The sequence below is a fragment of the Lagopus muta genome, chromosome 10, assembly GCF_023343835.1.
Source record: "Lagopus muta isolate bLagMut1 chromosome 10, bLagMut1 primary, whole genome shotgun sequence".
Lineage (NCBI taxonomy): Eukaryota > Metazoa > Chordata > Aves > Galliformes > Phasianidae > Lagopus > Lagopus muta.
The window spans coordinates 18,440,679-18,463,406 of NC_064442.1; the positions used below are offsets into that span (position 1 = coordinate 18,440,679).

The following is a 22,728-nucleotide window of genomic DNA, read 5'->3' on the forward strand; positions in this document are numbered from 1 at the left end:
CCTGCCTTCTACATCTGAAAAACAATTTTTGACAAAGTGTGACAAACTCTGTTTGAATGGGGTGCTCTCATTAAACAGCCTTAAGGTCTGTTGAGTGAAAACCCACACAGCTACGTGTTGATACGGGACAGGCAAACGTGGGATCTCTCCAGGGGCCAGGCAATCCCCCTGCTGGCCCTGTCCCTAGGGATCTCCACCTCCGTGGAGTTTCTCTCCTCCTGCTTTTTGCAATCTCTCCCCATGCAGACCCCAGCGGTCTCCCAAACCCCCTCAGGTTCTGAGCTAGCAGCAGTGGGTGCACGAGGCACGGAGCAGCTGTCAGGGCTCATTACTTTGCTCTCGTCCCCTGAGATCTGCAATCCAATTTTTGAGTATTTTTTCTTCTTTGCAGAAAATCTGAATTCCTGGCTGCCAGGGCTTGCAGCCTTACCGCTGTTTCAATCCACAAATCATTTCTTCTCTGCTAGACTTCTGAATGCCACTCACGGAACCTCAGGGACCCCTTCTGATTTTCCTTGCATTAAGACACATAAAATTGTACCAGACAGAAAGAACACAAAGACACTTTTTTTTATGAGTGAAAAAGTAGAACAAGTTTCAGGAAGAATACCCGACGGAGCCCTTCCCTTTGATTCAGATGGCTTTTTTTCCATCTTGCTCTGACATTTCATCCGCAATAACCTGCGTGTTTTCCAAGTTCCTCCATAGTCTCAGCTCTATAACTACAAGGATTGACAAAATATTTACAGTATCACCTTGAAAACAATACTAAACACTCTTGATTCACAGCACGTGGCTGCATACAAAATACTTTTCAAATTCTCTTTTTAAGATGTGAAAGAGCCTGAGAGGTTGCATTTGTTATCTGTGAAATCACCCCAAAAAGGTCCTGAACACAAGAGCTGCCTTGGGGCTGGAACCAGGCAAAGGGCAGACATCAAATTTATGTTACTGCTTACATATGGAAAATACCCCAAAGTACAACTTTTTCGAGTCAGAGCACAAACAAGCCTGTTGGTGCCAACTTCTGTATTTCTTTCAGCAGAAGCCAACATTTATCAAAAAGAAATGGCATTTACCTCCTGCGACAGAATAATGGAACCCACAGACACGGAAAATGTGGAGTACTTCATATATCTTGATTTACATAAGGCTTTTGACTTTGCCTCTCAGGACACTTCCAAACACAAGCAAATACGTTCCAGATGAGGCTGCTACAAAAGTGGATTCATAACCGGCTGGAAAAAAATCACCCTCAGAACAGTTCTCAATGCTTCAGTGTCAAAACAAGAAGTGATACCGAGTTTGGATGCACACTTCCATATGATTCAACACATATACTTTTAGTTTTATTATTTTTTTTCTTTAACCAGCCCAGATGACAGCTTAGAGAAATACTTGTAATATTTATATGAATGCAAAGCTGGGAGGGCTGCAAGCACACTGAAGGGCATGTTTAGAATTTCAAAGCATGTTGTCAAAGTGGAGAAACAGCCTGAAAACAGCGAAGATTCGTCACTCGACAAGTTAAGCAAAAAGGGATATTATGTCTGTGATAACAGATCACAAGCTGAGATGAGCCCAAAGCACAGAGAGAAAAAAAAAGAAGAAGCAGCAGCAGCAGCAATCATCCTCTGAAGGAGAGCTACAAGCTGGAAGACAGAAGAGCAAGTTGAAGAGTTGAAGCAAGAGAGGTTAAGGTTAGAAATTAAAACATATTCAGACTCTCCTTTCTGTGATAATTTAAAGACTTTGAGAAGCCTGCCCCAGAATTCAGGCTTATTTTCCCCATCCTTAGCATGAGTCAAATGCACAGAGAGCAGTGGTGTCTCCTGGCATGCAGTTCTACATGGCTGTGCTTTCAATCACTGCAGCGGCCAGCCGTAATGAAAATTACTTCCCGTAGTGTTAAATATGGTGCTATGAATCACAAACGTTCCCTCCCAAGCTCAGAACATTTGCCATGAGAAGCACTAACAGACTTACTTCTCTGTGTTCTTCTGTCTTAGCAAGCACACGGAAATCCTGTCTTTCAGCAATAAAACACAGTGCCTTGAGCAATGCACTGACAGCTTTTTATTTTAAGTAGTAGACCTCCTTGATGTATTGCTTCCTCTTTTGGGGAACATTTGTTGCAGAGACTGCAAGCTGCTTTGGCTGCTTCTATGTCACCTGTTTTTCTGTACCTGAATCATTACTTGCACATTCGAAAACTCAGAGAGCCTTAACAAATAACATTCTGAATTGTGCTATTTATATTTCATGGTTGAAGAGTAAGCACACTCCATCTGTATAAAGGACCCTCCTTCACAGAGAAGTTACATCCAGTTTTGACTACCAAGAATGTGAAAATCCGGCCACAGGTAGAACTCTTCTCAACCAGCATTGAGCTGCTGGAGCTGAAATAGTTTGTGAGCACAGAATCTGGGGGCTGGGAGATCTCGAGTCTGGGTCAGCCTGAAGGAACCTCCATCAAAAACACCACTGCAGCATAGAAATGTACTTCTGGCACAGCCCCAGCTGAAATGTGCCGACTCCAGAAAACGCAGGCTGTGTTTCTGATGCTCTCCACCATGCTGCAGGTCAGGAAAGCCCCAACTCCTACCAGGAGTGCTGTAACCTCACCTGCATTGCTATGAGACTTCAGAGAGCTCACGGCCAAAAGCTGGCAGACAAGTACCAGCGCGAAATGAAATTATTCATGCAGCAGTAGTCCTGCACAGAATTCAATTACACAAAGAGAATGCGAATTTTAAGTCAATAAATGATGTCTTCAAAACTCTCTGAGAATTAAGATTCACATAAGGCAATTCAGCAGAGGAATTAATATCACACAGTGCAACCCAAGTGGCGGTACACTTTCATCAGATTTGGTTTCCAGTGTCAAACTGTGCCTCCAATAGCACACATTCAAATTTCTCATAAGGAGATCAGCAGAAAAATACATACTACTAAATAGTCCTAATTTGACTTAAGACTATAAACAAAGATAAACGGGGCTGTTCACACCTCTCAGGCTGACACTTTCTGAATAATAGAATACTACCAGCAAGGAGACATCACAAGAGATGACCCCTGCTTGAACCAGAGACACCCTGGATGAGGTTGTTCAGGATCTCGTTTAGGTATTGCCAACAACAGCTCCAGGAATGGAAGTTTCACAGCTTTCAAGGCTCCTGGCAGCCACTTAGGCAGCCTGTGAGGCCCTCTTTCTACTCCTCCCAGTTGGGTGCACAACCTGCAAACTGCCTGAGGCTGTTCTCTGCCCATCTTCCCACCCCCAACGATGACATAAAACCCTCTCCACCCCAGTATTAAGACCCAAAAATGTCTTCAGACCACTGGCTATGATGCTGAGAGTCTGCTGGGGCAGGCAGCCCACCATGCAGCACTGCCTGCCCCTCCAGGCCAGATTTCCCATTTAGCTGCAGACGTACTATGAGGGATTGTGTATAGGATATATCCACTTCTCTCCTTTCGACTGCATGGTCAACCATTTCACCTGTCAAAACAGTCAGGAGCAATCTGCCCTTGGAAATCCATGCTGGATTTTCCCAGTCATCAGTATCTCCTTCATTTACCCTCAGAGAGATTTGTCCCCAAAGTTTCTTCAAAACAGCTCTACTTCCAGCTGAGGTCTTAGCTCCATCCGTGCACACATCCAGGCAACATTGCTCAGTTTTCTGTGTTAGCTTCCAACTTCTAAGTACTTCCTGTTTTTGTTTCTGCTCAATTTGGAGCTCCTTCTTCATCCCTTGTTGGTCTCCTGGACAGGTAAATCTCCTGGCAGAATGTCTTGCCCTCAAGTCCAAGGCTGTAATTCTGCTACTTGTTTTGCCCGCTTCTCCTACAAGCCTAAATTCAAGCATCTCGTGATGGCTGCCACCAAGTCTGCTCTGAGCTCTGTAACCGCACTTATCCTTTTCTGTCCCAGAAGGGCAGGCTCAACACATCACTGCTGCTCATCTAGTCAGAGACAGATACATTTGCATCAAGAAATCTCCCAACATGCCCCAGAACCCCCCTGCATGTCCTGCCACATCACCAAGCTGCCACTCCAGCATACACCACATGGTGCAGGATAACTTCATGGACCCTAAGGGCTGCAATCATGAGACTTTCTCCAGATGTGTAAAGGCTTCATCTATCACTTTCTCATGATTATGTGGTCAGTATTGACATTCGCTTTTTCAGACGTGTGAAAATGTTGCCCTTCCATGCTCTGATCCTTACACAGAAGCTCCTGACTGGCTCACCATCCTCTCCAAAACAAGACTGTAAGTGTTTATGTCAGTCAGCACACAAGCACAAGTACCGTGCTTGCTTCCTCACCCTCCATCCTGTGAAGCTATCCCGATGCATCCTTGCAATCCCAATGGCCTCACAGCTCTGCATCTCCATGCAGACTCCTCAATTTCTCCTCCATGCTAGTAATATTCATTCACGTGCAGAACATCCTTCCTTGGCTACGGACTGTTTTTGAAGAAAATCTGAAGTTTAAAGAGATGGAAAGTTCCAGTATAAACAACTGTGATGTGGCACACCATGGATACTGGCACCATTCAACTTATTCGCCTCAAGACCTCAGACCTAACTGCCAAAGATGGCACAGAATGGCAGACACCAACTTTCGCAATACAGAAGTACAGATTCACCCAGTGTACTACGCTTACTTTGGAATTTTGAAGACGACGAATTGCATCTCAACTCATGTTTTGAAACCGTTCTCTCAATAACACAGCATATTTGTTTACAGTCAATGATTTTTCTTTATACAGCACTCAATAATCACTCCTTTTTTTTGGTGCCTGAGTACTTGTCAAACGCCCATCACACGGGGGTGACAGGGAACCATCTGCCTCCCTCCCCAGAGGCACCTCCTTTTACTTATTGCCACCTGTTCTTTTTTCAATTCCCAAACGGCAACTCTCAGCAACGCCAGATCCACTGGAAAAGGCCAGGCTACAGGTCCTGCCTGAATTTTTCAGTCTTGTCACCAGCATTTAACCTCCACAACGAAAACCCAAATGTATCCGTTACTGAGGTTCTCACAGCCACCAAGTTCACACAAAATAATGCTGTAAAAAGGACAACAGGAAATAGCCTCGTTATGATTCAGCGAGCATATTAGCATCCATACATTGGAAAACTGATGAGGTCAGATGGTGACCCGCCAGAGAATAATCATTAGTTTCAAAACAGAAATCAGGCAGAAATTCCCTTTCTTTAGGTAGTTCTCTTCTAAACTTATTGGCAGAATTACAGAATTTGAAAATGAAGCAGCCACTCCAGTGGTGGCCCTGGTGTCTATTGCCAGTCAGTTCTGTTCCAATTTTCCATTAATCCCTTCTGCACACACTGCAAGCTTTTCAGAATTCCACGCAAATACAAAACAAACCAACCCAAAAAGAAACCTTGTGCCTGACCAACAATTGTGTGCTGCAAGACTGCATGCACACAGCTCTGGGCCACTACGTTATATGAAGAATCAAAACAGTGTTTCTTCTGAAGCCAGTGTCTAAATACTGAAAGCCTCTTGTTGCAGCAGATAAGCATATTGTGTACTTTATGCCTGCTATATTTAAAAATGATGCAACCACCTAAGACTGAAGACAATATAATGTGATATTCCACTTCCAGACACTCAGCAGCCCTTCCAGCAGTCAACAGCAAAACCCCAGGCAGCTCAAACCAACACGAGTCGATTTCTAAATGAAGGGTTTAGGATGAAACACAGAAAAGACAATTAAGACCTGATCCAATATGCAAAGTGCAAATGGAGAACACTTTCATTGGTTTAATTCTATTTAACCTTTTTCAGACCATCTCCCTCAGAGCCTGAGTGCCTTTTCCAACGGCTCACATTCACCCCCCACAGCAGCCAAACGTCGTCTTCCTCACTGGCAATTATATCATAATCAATGCTGTACTCCATTTATAGATGCCCACAAAGAGTCTCAGCCCATTTCTTCAACATAAAGAATTCATGTGGCCTGGCTGTGAGACAAACTGTAAGGCTTCTACTTTCTAATACAAATTTACTTTGTTAAAGATCAACTTGACAAGGCAACTGAAAGTGCTGTTACCTGCACGTAAATAGTCCAGATGTTTCCCAGTTCCATTTAGGAAGGAGAAAACAGAACAGAAAGGGAAGGGACAGCCTGCTAACTGGGAAGAATAACTTCAGTGAATACATAATCAACGTTTCTTCACTGAAATTACTTTTCAAATCACCAAGGTAGCAAATTCTCATTGTCAAATGTGGAATTTAAGACAAATAGATTTCTGAATTAATGACCGAAGTATTCAGAATCTTTTTTGTTCAACTTAGTGGGTTTTATTTCCATACCAAGCTAGATGTTGTGAAAGAACTGAAGTATATATCCTGCTTTCACTCTCCCTGAGTTATCTTTCCATCTTCACTGTTCATATATTGTGACAAGGTGCTAAAATAAGATCTCAAATATCCATTTTTTCTTTGACTGAGTATATCGTACCACTTTTCATACATCAGGACTGAATAAGACACAGCATATTCATGCCTAATTATATGACTTGTTATGTCACTACTCAATAGCAAAAGAAATAAATGTACTTTCAGTGATGTACCATGTGATCATCTCTACTGCTGGAGAGCAACAACTAATATGCATCAGCGTTAGACTGGGAGTGCATTGTTAAAAACACTGCAGGCCATGTAACAGAATAATTTGACTTCTTGGGTGCATTTTTACACCTAATACGAGACTCCATCAACACTGCATCCATAATCCTTTGGCAGCATGCAAAAGAAAAAGGACAGCATTATAAGGCACAGTCCTTTAATATAACAGGACAGGTTGCCAGAGTAGAACAGGAAGGAGAAACCATTGGGCATAAAACAGGGGGAGGGAAAGGAAGAAGAGTGAGACCACAGGAACTAAAATAACAACAGTAACAATCATTTATAAACCACTACTGGGAACTGGGTGAAAGTAGAAACTTTGGCAGGGCTTCAAAACCCAGGTTCATTAATTATTCAATATTTTTCAAACTCAAAAAATACGGACTAATGCTTCCGCCTGAATGATTTGGAAACCACTCAGGCGATTCATACATATAGCAGAAATAAAATCACTTTTAATAATTTTTCTGGCAACGTGGTGATAGTAGGCCATTGCTGGATCCAGCCACCTAGCACCAGTGGGAGGTCAGAATCCCAGGGCTGTGAGTATTCAAGCTGCTGGATCCAGTTTCGCTCCCCACGTTATTGCTGAAATACATGCATGTCCTCAGCCATCAATGAAACATACCCGTGTCCAAAGCTGAATTCAGAAGTTAGAAGTGCACAACTACTCTACAGAACAACCAGAAAAGAAATGAAAAATTTCTCCTTATGGCACACTCGTAACAGTTTACTCTCTGTACATTGAATGCCAATACTGGGTCTAGCAGTTTCACATCTGTTAAAATTTTAAGAGTGAAGTTTTATCATGCCTCTGATCAGACCTGGGTGTTCCTGCTAAATCTTTCCATCCAAAAGCCTTGTGGTAAATGGAGAAACACACAAGAAACTGTAATTTTGAAACAGCATCCAAAAAAACCAAGCAGCACTGAGTAAAAAATGTACACCGTTAGTATTTTCTTGCCTGACTACTGATTTTTCACCTTATGTTCTTACAAATTATTTTCAAGAACAGTGTGACCTGAAAGATCAAAGTAAGCTGATGCCTCAGTACTGATGTTTGTACTACCAGTTTTTGTGGAAGGCAGTACCTCTTTTACCATAACAATAATTATCCTCTTTTAACATTTGAAATATGTAATGCAGGAAATTGTGTGTTTCAGTAACAAAAAGGTGAGCACTGTTAGTAATTCCACTTACTGGAGCACAGTAACAAATATTCATCTTCAGTTGCAGCTACACCTCAGTTACACCTGCAGTCACAGCTTGCCAAAACGACAGAGCTCACTCCTACTTTATTTTGTTTTCAACTGATAGCAGAAAAAAGCTCCTAACATTGGAATGGCTTCGGTGTAGAATACTTCATTTGTTGTGTGCTCCATAAGAACTTTCTTCAGTTTTATAATTGCAGTGATAGTTTTCCATTTGGATATTTTTCAAAATCTCAGCATACAATTAATTTTTCAGATTTATGGCTGTGGTTTCTTAATGCACCAAGTATTTCCGAGACAAATTTCAAAATGCAAGGTGAGCCCTGCAGAACCTCTCAGCTCTCCTAAGTAACTATAAGAGTGTGGTGAGATGACACTGAATCCCTCAGATGGTTCAAAAAATCCCCCTAGTGGAGCTGAGTTACAGATAACGTGTTATGCAGAAAAGGCCCCCTGCAATTGTTCCCTCCTCCATCCTTTGGCATTAAAACATCACTGTTTATCTTACCGAGGTCAAGTATTATCAGCTGGGCTCCAGCCTGTGCATTTCCAACATCATTTTCGGCAATGCACTGATAGAATCCTTCATCCGATTTCACCAGACCCAAAACTTGTAGATTATGTTCTTTCTGAGGAGCAAAGGATAAACGCAACATTTAAAAATGGGCTGCAATTGCAAAAACAATGGTGTTTTATGACACATTTCTATGATAGAAGAAACTCCCGAACAGTAAAATACAGAAGCATATTTTGAGTTCCCGTCAGATTTCATCTCTTTTACACTGAATCCTCACATTATACAGCATCAAAAAGCAGCAGAAGCTCCTACTAATGGCTATCATTTTCTAGCATCACATATCACTGGCAAGTCATAACATTCCCACAGCCATCTTTATGATATTTTAAGCACTGCACATAACCACATAACTCACTGTTACAATTCTACAACCTCAGGTATACATAATTATACAGCCATTAAGTTCTAAGCTATGCCTCAGTAATGACTTTCACTACATCTAAAATTTCCCACCTGAAGCACCGGTGCGTCAAAACTCACGATCCACAACTCAGTTCTATTTATATTTAAATCCCTGTTTGAAATTGTAATTTTCATCAATCATAGCTGACTGTAGCAAACCCAGTCGGTGTTCACAGTGAGCTCACATTCCAACAGGTGCAACCAACAATTTGTCTTTTGTCATCATGCACGTCCCTGTCTCTCATGGAAAGCCTAAGCTATCAAGAAACAGACAATTTCAGCTGCATATTTCAGCGTTTCAGCAAAATGACTGAATTACAGAGCACTGCAGAATTTGAGAAACTAATTAATTCTTCCAGGCCTCAAACATCGATAGTATGAAAATAGGAAGCTGGTACCGTGAAAGGACTTGGCTTCCATGCATATGTATCACGGAATCATAGGACCACCGAGCTTGCAAAAGGCTTCCAAGATCATCCAGTCATCACCTAGCACCAATATTTCCCACTAAACCACATCCCTCCCTCAGCATGATGCCTAAATCAAAGGACTAAGAGTCAAGTCAGTAGCTTACAGCGCCCAAAACTGACTGCACACTTACAACGATTTTGAAGTAGTCACTTGGAATCACCACGTCTCCGTTCTTGACCCACTTCACCGTTGGAGTAGGTTTTCCAGTCACTTCGCACTCAAAGACAATGTCCATAGATTCATGAGCATAAATGTTTGCAGGTCGCTTCAGAAACTCAGGAGGAACTGAAAATAAAAAGGAAGAAAGATGAGAAATGGTGTTACTATATAACAAAGGTAAAACTACGTAATATAGACTTTTTAAAACCAATGGACATAAAACCAAGATGAAACTTTCCTTGGATACCGACTGCTTTGAGTAACGTCTTACAGGCAGGTGTGACCAGTGCTATGTATTCAGTAAATCAGAAAGGTTCTTCCTGTAAGAACACAACACAGCCCAAAGCTGCCACCTTTTATATTCAGAATGAGAAGAACTGAACTCAAGAACTTTCAAAGCCATAAAATCTCAACAAAGTCTTTGGTAACACAATCCCCAAAGCACTCAATGCACAGGTATGGCAAAAACCTTTGGCGAAAAGCGTGCCAACCAAGGAGCATCCAGCTGTGTGCGAGGACTCGAAGCTTCTGCAGCTCGGTGGGAGGAAGAATTGCTGTCTGCAGGCACATAGAATTTGAATACCATCTACTTTGAAGAACATACACAAATTTATTTGCTTTTATTAAACTCAGTGACATGAGGGCAATTTGCTGACTTACGTTGGTGGATCTGATTGTTCAGGTACCAGAAGAGTGAAAAGCAGCCTCTGCCCTTTAATATTTATCAAACAAAATCAATACAGAAGGGCTGCGAAGTTCAGGCAAATACTCTGCACATTTCACTTATCAGTGGTGTTTATCTCATACTAGGGAATAAGAAATCCTACTCTGTGCTAGATTCTGCCTATTGAATGATCCGTTTTCCTTCTGGTAAAAGTTTGTAGGTGGATTTAATTTCTTTTAAATCAGAAAGCTGGAGACAAGCTGCTCTCCCAGAACCTCACATTCAGGTTACAAATTATATAGGAGAACATTTAAATACGAAAATATTTACCTATGGAGTAGGAAGATGACTTAGCTGTCAGACACACGTAAACCTACACCAGGAACTACAGGAGGATGGTACACATTTACTGCTTCAACTCTTTCACATAGGAGCCCTTCTGCCTATGGCTCCCAACACCCACCCAGCAACCCATTTCCAGAAATTTACCAATGCTGCCATTAACTGCTTGGAACGATTCAGGTACTTTTGTACCCACCATCCACGTCAGATGGCTGCCACGACCACAACCTTCGTCCTCTTGGAAGCTGCCTTCTGAGTTTAGTGGTGACAAAACTGGGGCTAATTATTCTTTTATTTCAAATTTCTGTTCTTCCCTGACATTTTTATTATCCGTGATCTGTGCTTCCTCTCTGCTCCTGTCCCACCGCCCAGCCTTTATGTGGCCGGCCCATCGAGCCCTGTGCACACAGGCCGTTCTGCTACCCATCACCCACACCACCCTCAGTCATCTCCCATGTTTGCTCAAGTCTGTGCTAATCCTTGCATGCAGCTGGCAGATGATTTGCACATTGTCTCAGACACGTCTCACCACTGACTTGAAAAACCAGCACGAACAGTGCTATTGCTACAGCAAACATCTTCCCAACTCATCTCACCACTGTAGTTGCTCTTTCCTGGATGCACCATGATGAGTTCTGAGCCAGCCTATGGCAGATCACTGCCCTCTCATCTTCAGCATTTCTAACTAATGAATAATCTTGTCCCAGTCTGCTTTATCAGTGCTCTCACTTCCTTTCCCTCTCTCCCCACACAGAGACATACACACACACTCCAACTTCTGAAGAGCCTCCATGACTGCAAAGTAGGAACATAACAGTTGGAAGCATTTCCCCATGAAGGACTTGCATTCCTATTATCTTAACAGTCTTCTCAAAGTGACACTAATTCTTTAGTTAATGCATTAAATTTACAGGAATCCTAACAGACCCAAGCTAGCAACATTCACCATCAACTTGTATACAACTTGTGTAAAAAGAAAATCCATCTAATGATGTCAGAAGACACAAACTGCTGTACCTAGCAGCTCCTGCCATGAAACTCAATGATGACAAGGGGCATACATAACAGAAGTCCTACAAAATCAGGAGTGGTGCTTACTACAAAATACAGCCGCTCAAGGTGGCCTTTGCTAGTGTTACTTTATCAAATGTACCATGATATAAATTACTTTTAACTAAATGATGTAATGAAGACATCTGGAAATCCCTCGTGTTCCTTCAGCATCTGGCAGTGCTTCCACTTGGGGCATCATGCACAAGTGGGCCCCGTACTGAATCATAAGATCTGCCACAAAAGCACAAGTTGATCCAGACATCCTATCATCCACTCTCAAATATTTTTTACATAGGAGTTGAATTTTAAATATTATTTTTTCAAAATGACTTTGCTTTTCTGGCTTATGGAGGAAATGCCAAGCTATTTAGAGAGGGAAAATAATACCAGAAGCGCTCCCTTCCTTTATTATTATCCTTTATTTTCCCATTAATGAATTATATAAGTGCATTTTAAAGGCATTTTTTAGTTTAACTATGTCAGTGTTTAGTATTCATACCAATTTACACAATGCAAGTGCAGATGATGTTTGTGGTAGAGAAGTTCAATTGATAACCAGAGAGCAAATGAGCCAATTACCATATAAAATAAGATTTGTAATGGAAGATTATGTGTCCCGGTACCAAACAGACAATTAAACTTCAAAGAAGGCTTGGCAGCTCAGCCTACTCCTCTATCCCTCTCAATGGCAACAGACAAACAGCGACTGGCTTGCACGATGCTCGCAGCATTCCATGTGCAGCACAGCACCCTAGGAGCCTCAGCACAAGGCATCTGCCTCCCTTTGTAGACAGAAGGATGTAGGAGAAGCAAAAGGCAGCGCAGGACTGCAGCTCTGCTTTGGTGCTTGTGCACCAGCACGACCCAACACAAAGGAAAATGCTGTTATGTGAGGGTTCATTTTTAAATGGTCAAGTGTTAGACACCTCCGGGTAAAAGTGAGGAATATTAAAGAAGCATCAGCTATGCTGAGCCTTACGGAAAGGCTGCTTCCTCAAATGTCTTTTCAGTGGTCAGTGGCTCTCTCTCATTAAGGCAGAAAGAGAACAATTTGGTGGCCTTCGGGGCTGCAGTCGAAAGAATCTATTTTCAATTGAGCCATCTGTACTGCTGCAAATGAGAGGGAAATTAATTACACCCATTCCTCCTCTCCAGCCCTCAAAAAGCTCTGCTTTCAGTCTTACAAGCGTGGATGGAAGAACAAAGGTTCCTAGCTTCACAACCTTACTTCAAACGTGAAGCCAGAAATGTGAAAGAAGCAAGAAAAGGCAATGCTCAAGTTCTGCACCATTAGAAAACTCAGTGCTTTCCGCTTGCTTAGTTACAGTGCAGTGAAATCTCTCTCCCAATACATTGCAGTGCTGCTGTTTCACGCAGTCGCTCATTTTCATGCTCCTTACCTCCTCCCCACAGCCAAACCTTCCCATTCTGCCCCAGCAGGAGGAAAACATCAATGGTGGCAAAGTCGTATTTGCTGATAGTGGGAGAGCTGAGAAAGCCACACAGAGGCAGAGCGGTGGTGTGAAGCATGGAGGTCAGTTAGGCCTTCATGGCAAGAAAATAATACAAAAATACTCTAATACCTCCTTTAAAAGGAATCCCCAAACGAACCAGGCATTCTGCGCCTGTGTCCCTCAGACAGGAGGCCAAACTGCTGTCTCACTTCCTCACAGGCACAGAACACGAGCAGTACAAGAGCAGACTCCTCCGGGTGCAGCAGAAACCAAGATTGCAAACTGCTTCTCAAGGACTTACTCTGTTTTTAAACAAGCACTAATACTGCTGTTTGGCACAAGCGTAGCATCACACACAGAAAACACACACACACAATCAACTGCAAGAAATAGAGGTCTCTATTGCATCGTGTGCTGTCCTCCATCACAGGCTGCAGCACCAGAGGACTGAAGTGCAGCATCACACTTCCAAATAGCAGTGGCTTAGGACAGGAATGAAGCAGTCACTGCTGCCTCCTCAGCCACCTCCAGCTGCCCCAGTGCACAAAAATTAGGAGAGTGTTCTCTGAAATCACACTATCAAATCTTAATTCTTATTGTCTCTTTGCTCTTACATATACACCTGTGCAAACAATTTAAGCGTTCCTCTATCCATCAATGCTCGCCATTCAAACACAAAAGCAATTTCAGAATCCAGCTATTCCTGCACCTCCACATCTTGATACACAAACAAAGCAGAATAGATCCTTCTTTACAATGTATCTCTGATGAATCACTCCTTAAGCACTGGTGCTCAAATGCCTTCAATTTTGTAACCATGCTTGGATGGATGCAGTGGGTACATCCCAACCTTCCTGCTGTTCTGTTCTGAATAAGCAGCATTTCAATTGTGGATGCCCCATCCCTGGAGGCATTCGAGACCAGGCTGGATGTGGCTCTGGGCAGCCTGGCCTGCTGGTTGGTGACCCTGCACACAGCACAGGGTTGGAACTAGATGAGTCCTTTTCAACCCAGGCCATTCTATGATTCTGTGAATCAGCATTTCAAATGATAAGACCAGAGGAGTTTTAACCTCCTCTCCTGGGAAGACAAGATATTGTTAGGCAAATCCTATTTCAGAATCCTTACAAAGTTAACATTAATTTTAACAACAGAACGTTTGTTTATGAGCAGGATGTAACCGGAGCATGATGATGACAATGTTAATCCATTCAGCAGCACCTGGAATCAATATTAACATGCTCAGTGGCACCACTGCAGTACACAGACTTCCTCCAGAGCAAGCAGTCCAGTGGCCAATTACAGCTCACACTTTTGCAGACAGCACCCTTCCATTTTGGTCAGACGTTTGCTGTCATTTGAAAAACTTTATTTTGCTGCAAATTCACTAAACCAGCAGCTGCTTTAGCAGGTAGCTCCCTCTCAGAGTCAAACCACACAGCATCGCTTTGGTGCTCGGGTTAAGTTTGGTTTTAAAGTTAACCAGAGAGAAAACTGCATCACAGTCACAGTGCATTTTACTTAGCTAACAGCGAGTTCCTTGGCCTGTTAGCTGAAACCAACTAATTTCTGCCAGCCAATTGCCACGACACAGCAGGCAGACTTTGATGGAAACGTTTTAAATTATTTGCATTAGCATATTGCTTAGGAGCACCCAGGGAGCAGACCCATTACATTAAAAACAAAGGCAAATGGTTTAAGTATCACACGCAATGCAAACAATTAAATAAGAGAAATTAAAGATAAATTGTAATGTTAAATTATTAAGGAGAGAGCAAACCACTCTGTTATGTTTTACATTCACCTAAGTCTACAAGTAAGTCTCCTGATTGTGGTATTAAAGAGTAATTACTGCTTAGGAAGCCTAATGGCCTTCTGAAGACGTTTGTTTCCAAAATGATGTCTCTGCTCCAAAATGACATCCTCCACCTCCTGCCACTTCCTGCCCAGCACAAAGACCACGCACAGACTGCAGCCTGACAGTAGAAGTTTCAGCTCTCAGTTCATTCTATTTATTGCAAATCACAGAATGGTTTGGGTTGGAAAGGACCTCAAGGACCACGAAGCTCCAAACCCCTGCTGCATGCAGGGCTGCCAGCCTCTACATCCAATACCAGACCAGGCTGCCAGGGCCCATCCAACCTGGCCTTGAACACTTCCAGGGATGGGCCATCCACAACCTCTCTGGACAGCTGTTCCAAATGAGCTGGTTTCCTTGGATCACACCACAGAACAAGAGGAAGCTGCATTTAAAACAGAACTGGGAAATTATTAATTTTCTTTCTTGCAAAAGGCAAAGGTATATGGATAAGTACTTGATAGAAAAAAAGAAAAAAAAAAGATTTGAAGCCTTGTAAGGCAGAAGTCTTCCCAAGCTCTGCACAGGGCTGTCATGTCCTTAAAACACACTTAACATGCGGCTGGAGAATTTGCACAGCAAACAAAAGCTGACAAAATGGAACTTTTGAGAGAAATAGTCACAGAAGAGAAAACCATCAAATGAATTAAAGAAAACTCAGCGTACCAAGACTCAGAGATTATAAAAATGTAAACTAGTACATGCACAGCATGTGCTATTGTATGAAAGCCAAAGTTTATGAACAGAAACTGCAGTCAGAAGACAGCTTCCGTGGCAGTGACATAAGTAGGTTGCTCCAAAAGTAATGCTTCCTATTTATTTCCATAAAAACAACAATGGATACAAAGAGCACAATATCTCTATCTGACAGAGCAAATTCTCAGCTACAAAACACTCTTTTTCAGCACAGTCATCATCATTAGCCAATTCATGTGGATGAGCTATCGAGATGCTAGTCAACTCACGGTGTGACAGGTGAGCGTGGCCATCTGGAATGTGGCTTGTCCTCCATGTCACCACTGCTGAAATGCACCACTCACCCCTCACTGTGCTCACATCCACTGCTTGGTCTTCAGAAACACTCAGCGAGCACCAGTGAATGTCAATAGGTGCCATTTTTTTCACATAGAGGAATTTAGTTTCACACCTTTGCTCCATCCACACTTCCATGCCAGACCCCATTCTGTCAGTGTGTCCCCCTGGTGCCATCTGTCACACAGCAATGACACGGAAGGGACGTTGGTTGGAAGGTTCAACCTGCACTGCCATACCACCAACATCCACCCCTGGCCAACATAATAAAATAGGAGGTGTAACTTTCAGAGCAGCCCTCTTCTTACCTTGTAAGACACTGAATGCAAGTATCTGTTTTTAAGAAGCAAATGACTGATGGTGTTTTTGTCTTAGGCAATCAAAGCAAACGTACCATGATAACAACACTTTGCTACACATGGGATGCTCACCAGCCTGCATGCTCTACTCCTTTAAAGGAGAAGGCAGGGAAGAGGGACCAACTATTTTTACATTCTAGAAGTGCCATCTCTGGTGGGCTATCTTAAACCAGTCAGATCCTGCTCATCAGCTGGAAAGGCACAAATGAGCACTCAATATTCCTCCTCGCGTGGCTGGGCTGGAGCTTTGCAACTTCCTTTTGGAAACTGCTAAAGCATGAAATATTCTTCAGAGGCCAGCCCCTAAATGAACGTTTTGGAAGAGGAAGAAACTATAAAAAAACAACACAAAACCGATTAAATGATATTATAACCACTGAGAAATCAGATGAGGGTGAATAGTACAGAACAATTACAGTGCAAAATTATCTTGATCAATTGGAAAAGAAGAATAAAAATGTCAGGATAAAATTCAATAAATGTGTATTTCTTCTTCAGAGAGAAATGATAAACTGTACATTTATGGAATGGGAAATTATAGCAATAACCTTTGCAGATAAAGGCCTCAGAAACAAGGATTTTACCAGAGATCATAAATATGACCATAACCTGAGCACGACTTCAAAATCCCACCGTCATGAGAAGAAGTGAGCACACAGGGAGCAGTTCCTGAGATTCCTCTTCCATCCAACACCCAGCAACCCTCAGCTGGCCCCGCTCTTTGAGTGCCATATTTCAAGGCAAACATGGACTCTGATTTACAAGCAAGCTTTGTGAATGATCAATGACTCAGAAAATTGGCTCTAAAAGGAAAATGGAAGCCCTGGTTTTGGTTATTGGAGCAAAGGCAAGACTAAGCAATAATATAATTGGAGACCTCAAATAGCTGGAGACCTTAACACTTGCTGTAACAGAAAAATACTCAATACTTGCTGTAAACAGAAAAATCAGATGTGTATATAAATGTCATTTCTTGCACAGGGATAGCTCTCACACAGGATACATCTAGATCCCTGCCCTATTCTGAAAATGATAACACTCAAAACAATGCATTGCAAGGCTGTGAGATGTGAGCTTGGCACCTCGATTTGGATAACTACGGAGATACATATCCACAAGCAGAATGGTCTGGGAATATTTCCAGGTGCAGAAACACACAGCAATTGCTGAGTGTGCCCTATACGCTAGCAATACTTTTCTTCATATTTCTCACTTGTGGGGTGCCTTTGCAGTTGCAGACCAATTCAGGACAGTAACTGTATGCTGGCAGTAAGGCTTTGCCAAGATTGCAATATCACCCACACCACCCTTAATCCCATCCCTATAAAGGGAAGTGCAAGAATTGGCCATGGCTGTCAGCTGATCTGTTTGGCAATAGCAGGATGCGTTTAGAAATTAAACCACCATATCTAACCGGCATCTGCAGATGCAGCATCTGCTTTGCAGGGCTTTCAAAGTCACTGTGCTCTGATAGCTTGCGAACAAAGGTTGCTTATCAGTAGGACGCATCCAGCAACAAAGAAACCCAGCAAAGGTTGCACAGTGCCACACAGCAGCCAGCCGCAGGTATCAAGGAAACAATTGTGAGAAGAGCGAAAGCATAAGCACAATGCAGCTCCAGACATTCTCTTTGCTGATAGGAATCCCTGCAGGAGGGATTTCTTGAGAAAGAAGAGCCGCCTTTGGGTTTGTTAGTCCTTGGCTGCCCTCACTGCCGTCTGCTCCCGGGGAAGCCATCAGCAGCCCCAACACGCACCACATTAAGTTCCAAACTTCAATGTCACTCCCTGAGAAAATTCATGAGATGCTACGTTTTCTGAAGACTTGCATGTTATAACCTCAGTATTTTACGCTTGTGCAAGGCCAGGCAGTTTAGAGCCCACTGCCACACAAGCAGAGTTAGAAGTACCTTTAACTGCACACGTTGCTTTGCACTATGCTAAATGGCACTTGTACTTCAGCTGCTTCACTCCTTGCACAAGGCAGTTCTGCAGCATTCACTCTTACAACCCCACTCCACTCCAAACCAACAGCAGTGTTTGCCACAGCACAGCCCTCCTTTCCCAAGGACTCACAAAAATGCTGAACAGCGTCCACAGTTTCCCAGACTTCCCCTGAAAGCCTTAAAAACCCGATGTCACATTGACCAAATATCTTCTGTCTGGTTTCTTCCAGACTGATTAGCCAACTTAAGTGATAGGTTACACACGACACGCAGGATTTCACACTTAAACTCCTTGAGAAATGTTGAGTGAATGCCATCTGGTCGGGATGATTTGTTACTGTTCACTTTGTGGATTTGCTCTGAGATGCATCTCACTAGCTCTGCAGCTGCAGGTAGCTTCTGCGACACGCCTGCTTGCTTTCAGAAAGAAAATAAAACAGAAGCTTCCAGCTCTGCAAAGCACATGGATATCCAGACTTCACTTTTCTGCTTCAGGCCATCTTCTCACTCAGTCATCTGCTGACCCAATGCCTTCTTTAACAGGCTTCCCATCTCTGACAGGCTTGAAATTAATGTATTAGATTTCTAAGTTATTAGCAGATATTTCCTCAAAAGATCTGTGCTATTTTACTTGCATATAGATGCTTTTTGCTTACCCTACTGTTAACAGATTTATGGCTGGTAGGGGTTTTTCCGGAATTGTTTCAGACAGACATTAAGCATTCACAACCCTCATGCAGTTCCTTGAACAACTGCCATGCCACCTGCCGACCTTCCTAACACATCCACTGACAACAAGGTATTACACCTCCTCTCATCTCTGAACTTGTGCCATTTGGACAGAGGTTGGTTGGGTCACAGGGGAAGAACGAACATCCAGAAAACAAAGACTGCTGGGCTCAACTCACTAAGCAGACCAAGGAAGAAAGGGGTTTGGCCAGGAAACTGCTACCTGACCACCAAACCAGCCTGCCTCGGGTTCTGCAGCAGCAGCTCAGCTCCAACACACAACCGCTCCTTTTGGGGAATGCTGCTTCTGTGCAGCTCCTGCCCAACCTCAGATTGCACCAACTCAGTGTGTGCCTCAGCTGATCTTCTCCACTCCCCTCAACAACACAAATAGCTGAATAACATCCAAACCTCAGAGCACTGGGTCAGCCATCAGGCAAGCATTTGAGTAAGCATGCTGTGTTATCTTAAAAGCAGTGTAACATTCTTTGTTTCATGCAGATCAAAACCAACCAGGAGGAGCTCCAGGCCACCTCACAGAGATCCACAGCTGGACAATGAGCACAACCCAGTACTACAGCTGGCCAATGTGCATAAGAACAATGTGAAGCAGTGCAACTGGGAAAGCAACACAGCTGGTAGAAGTTTCCTTTCAGACAGCAGAACAGCAGCACATAGGCACACTGTGTACCTGGCATCCTGCTTGCAAGATGGTCCAGATATAAACAAAAATAATTGAATGTAACCCCTGCAAATATCAGCCACAAGGATAAATAATGATAGAGGCATTTTTTGTTCTACAAGAATTCTCTGTATTTTGTAAATTTCCCTGAAAAAACTGTTCAGCTGCCAATTAAACTGGCAAGCCATTGACTATGAAAACTCTAAAAACCACAATGGTGGTCCTATGGCATGTATAATGGCCATGGGTCAGTTACTGGTCAGTTATCCTCAGGATACCCAGCCCCTTGAGCTGTAAAACAGGAATAGGGAGCAGAGTAACTCCCACACAACTCAGGAGGAAACAGCAGCCTGCTGCTCCACCTGGGCTGCCACAAGGGACCCACCTGAGGATGCTAAGGGAGCTGTTGGAAGCGCTCACCAAGCCGCTCTTCATCATATATCAGCAGTCCTGGTCGGTGGGGGAGGACCCAGGAGACAGTCAATGTGATTGCCATCTACAAGAAGGGCCAGAAGGATCTGGGGAACTTCAGGCCTGTCAGCCTGACCTCGTTATGGGGAAGGTCATGGTACAGATCATCTTGAATGTGATCGCTCAGTATGTGTGGGACAACCACGGGTTCATGAAATCAGCTCCTGCTTGGCCAACTTCATCTCCTTCTGTGACCAGGTGATCTATTTGGTGGGGGAATATACTCTTTGCTGGGTAACGACTAGCTGCGGGGGGCTGAAACAGAGTGGTGGTGAATGGAGTTAAATCCAGACCGTCATGAGCAGTGCTTCTCAGGGGTCAGTATTAGGGCTGATCTTTGCTCGTGATCTGCATAAGGGGATAGAGTACACCCTCAAGTTTGCAGATGACATCAAGTTGGCAGGAAGTGTCAACCTGTCTGGGGGTAGGATGGTCTGCAGAGGGATCTGGATAGGCTGCGTTGATGGGCTGAGGCCAATGGGATGAGCTTCAACAAGACCAGGTGCTGGGTTCTGCACTTTGGTCATAACAACCCCACGTATTGCTACAGGTTGGGGCAGAGGAGTGGCTGGCAAGCTGTGCAGAGGAAAAGGACCTGGGGGCGTTGGTTGACAGCCTGCAGAATAGCAGCCAGCAGTGTGCCACACCTCAACTGTTGTGCTCTGTTTTGGGCTCCCTCAGTGCCAGAAAGACATCCAGGTCCTGGAGTGTGTCCAGAGAAGGGCAATGGAACTGTTAAGATTCTGGAACACAAGTCTCAAGGGAAGCAGATGAGGGAACTGTGATTGCTCAGTCTGGAGAAAAGGAGGCTCATAGGAAACCTTACTGCTCTCTACAACTTCCTGATAGAGGCTGGAGGGAAGTTAAGGCCAATGTCTTCTCCCACATATCAGGAATATGATGAGAGGGGCTGGACTCAATGAACTCTGAAGGAACCTTCCAGACCCTACAATTCTGTGATTCTGTGAGAGGTAATGACCTTACCTTGTGCCGGGGAGGTTCAGGTTGGATATTAGGAAAATTTATTCTCAGAAGGAGTAGTGATGCATTGAAAAAGGCTGCCCAGAGAGGTGGTGGGGTCACCATCCCTGAAGGTGTTAAAGGAATACGGAGATGTGGCACTGAGGGACATGGTTTACTGGCTGTGGTGGAGAAGAGATGGCAGTTGGACTGGACGATCTTAGTGGTCTTTTCCAACCTTAATGATTCTATGAAAGGTAAGAGTTCAACTGGCCTGTTGTTTTATACTTACTGGATCATGGGGTGGAATGGGACAACAACCTCCACCATCAGAGCTTGGGAGCTGGGTGGGGTCATTTGTATTATACAGCATTAGTCTACTAAAAGAAACTGTGATTGTGGGTATGTGCAAAAGCTGTATTTGAAGGTGATGCCTAGAGCAGAGAGAGCAATGTCACAGCACTATCACAGCTTTGATGTGCGCAAGAGGTGAGGAGAGGGCAGAGCCTGAGAGCGATGTACCACAGCCAGGAGGATGTGGTCAACAAGAACCGAGCCTTGGCACAGGCCACAGGTCAGCAACGACAGGAAAACAGCTTGAGAAACTGCAGCAGAGGCCAGAAGTGGTTGTGCCATTCTGTGACAGCTGAAGGCCAGCCTTGCTACCAGATGTGAGATAAGCATCCAGCTGTTTTCTGAGTTATTGCTACTGGTACAGCCACTGCCTCCACCTACACCGAGTGCCTTCATAATGACAAATTTACAACTTGCCAAAATGTGAGTGCAACCAAAGTTCCAAAGGCATTTTCTTCTTTGAACTTCATTTTTCAGAACCTCAAATCGTTAAGTCTACAGGTGTTCAGATCTTTTTGAGAAGAGAAGGAAAAAGAGATGCCAGGAGAGGAGAGAGGAGACTGCTGAAAAGCAATGATGGACATGGTACACAAGAAACATCAGGACAGGTTGGGTGTTTTAGCTGTGACAGAACAGTTGTCTTCAAAGTATGGTGCTATGTATTGGTTTCAGGGAAAAACCATGTTGAAAATACACTGATGCTTACAGTTGCTACTAAGCAGTGTTGTTCAAAGCCAAGGCCCAAGGAGCTGGGGGGGAACAGAATTAGGACAGCTGACTGTCCCAAGGGATACCCCATACCATACAGCATTGTGCAGGAGGAATTCTGAACAGGGTTCATCTGGCTCTCTTTTTCTTCTGCTGCTTGGGAACTAGCTGGGCAGTGGTCAGTGGGTGGTGAGTAACTGTTTGTGCTTCACTTGTTACATAAACGTATATTAAAAATGTATATATGTCATAATTACTCTCTTTTTCTCACTAAATAGTTTTATCTCAATCCATGAGTACTAGTCTGTTTTTTTTCTCTCTGATTCTCTCCCCCATCCTGCTGGGAAGGGAGTGAGAAAATGTTTGTGTGGTGCTGAGCCACCTGCCAGGTTAAACCACAACACTGAGACATCAGAACAAGAGGAGGGCAACAACGGAAGAAATTCAATGAGAGGTGCCCAGCACTGCCAGCTTTCATCCCACATTCTCAGCAAATTGATGTAAATCTCCCATTTTCATCTGTCCCTGCAACACAGCAAAGAACCTCAGACTGCTCAGGGCACAGAAGACAGGTAGCTGTTATCCTCCTGGTTGGAGTGGCAGAGATGAAGCCAATCCAGCTTTGGACAAGTG

The 22,728-nt window shown here is 43.6% G+C and overlaps 1 protein-coding gene across 3 annotated transcripts in view; it reads right to left on the bottom strand.

Moving 5' to 3' along the window:
* Positions 1-22,728, bottom strand: part of NEO1 (neogenin 1) — a 178,940-nt gene that overhangs the window by 59,744 nt on the left and 96,468 nt on the right. For all 3 annotated transcript variants that reach the window (XM_048956121.1, XM_048956119.1, XM_048956120.1), the window contains exons 6-7: positions 9,456-9,610; positions 8,384-8,504 (exon numbers count right to left, since the gene is read on the bottom strand). In XM_048956121.1, coding sequence (XP_048812078.1) covers positions 8,384-8,504; positions 9,456-9,610 — 276 coding nt within the window. The remainder of the gene's footprint in view (positions 1-8,383; positions 8,505-9,455; positions 9,611-22,728) is intronic.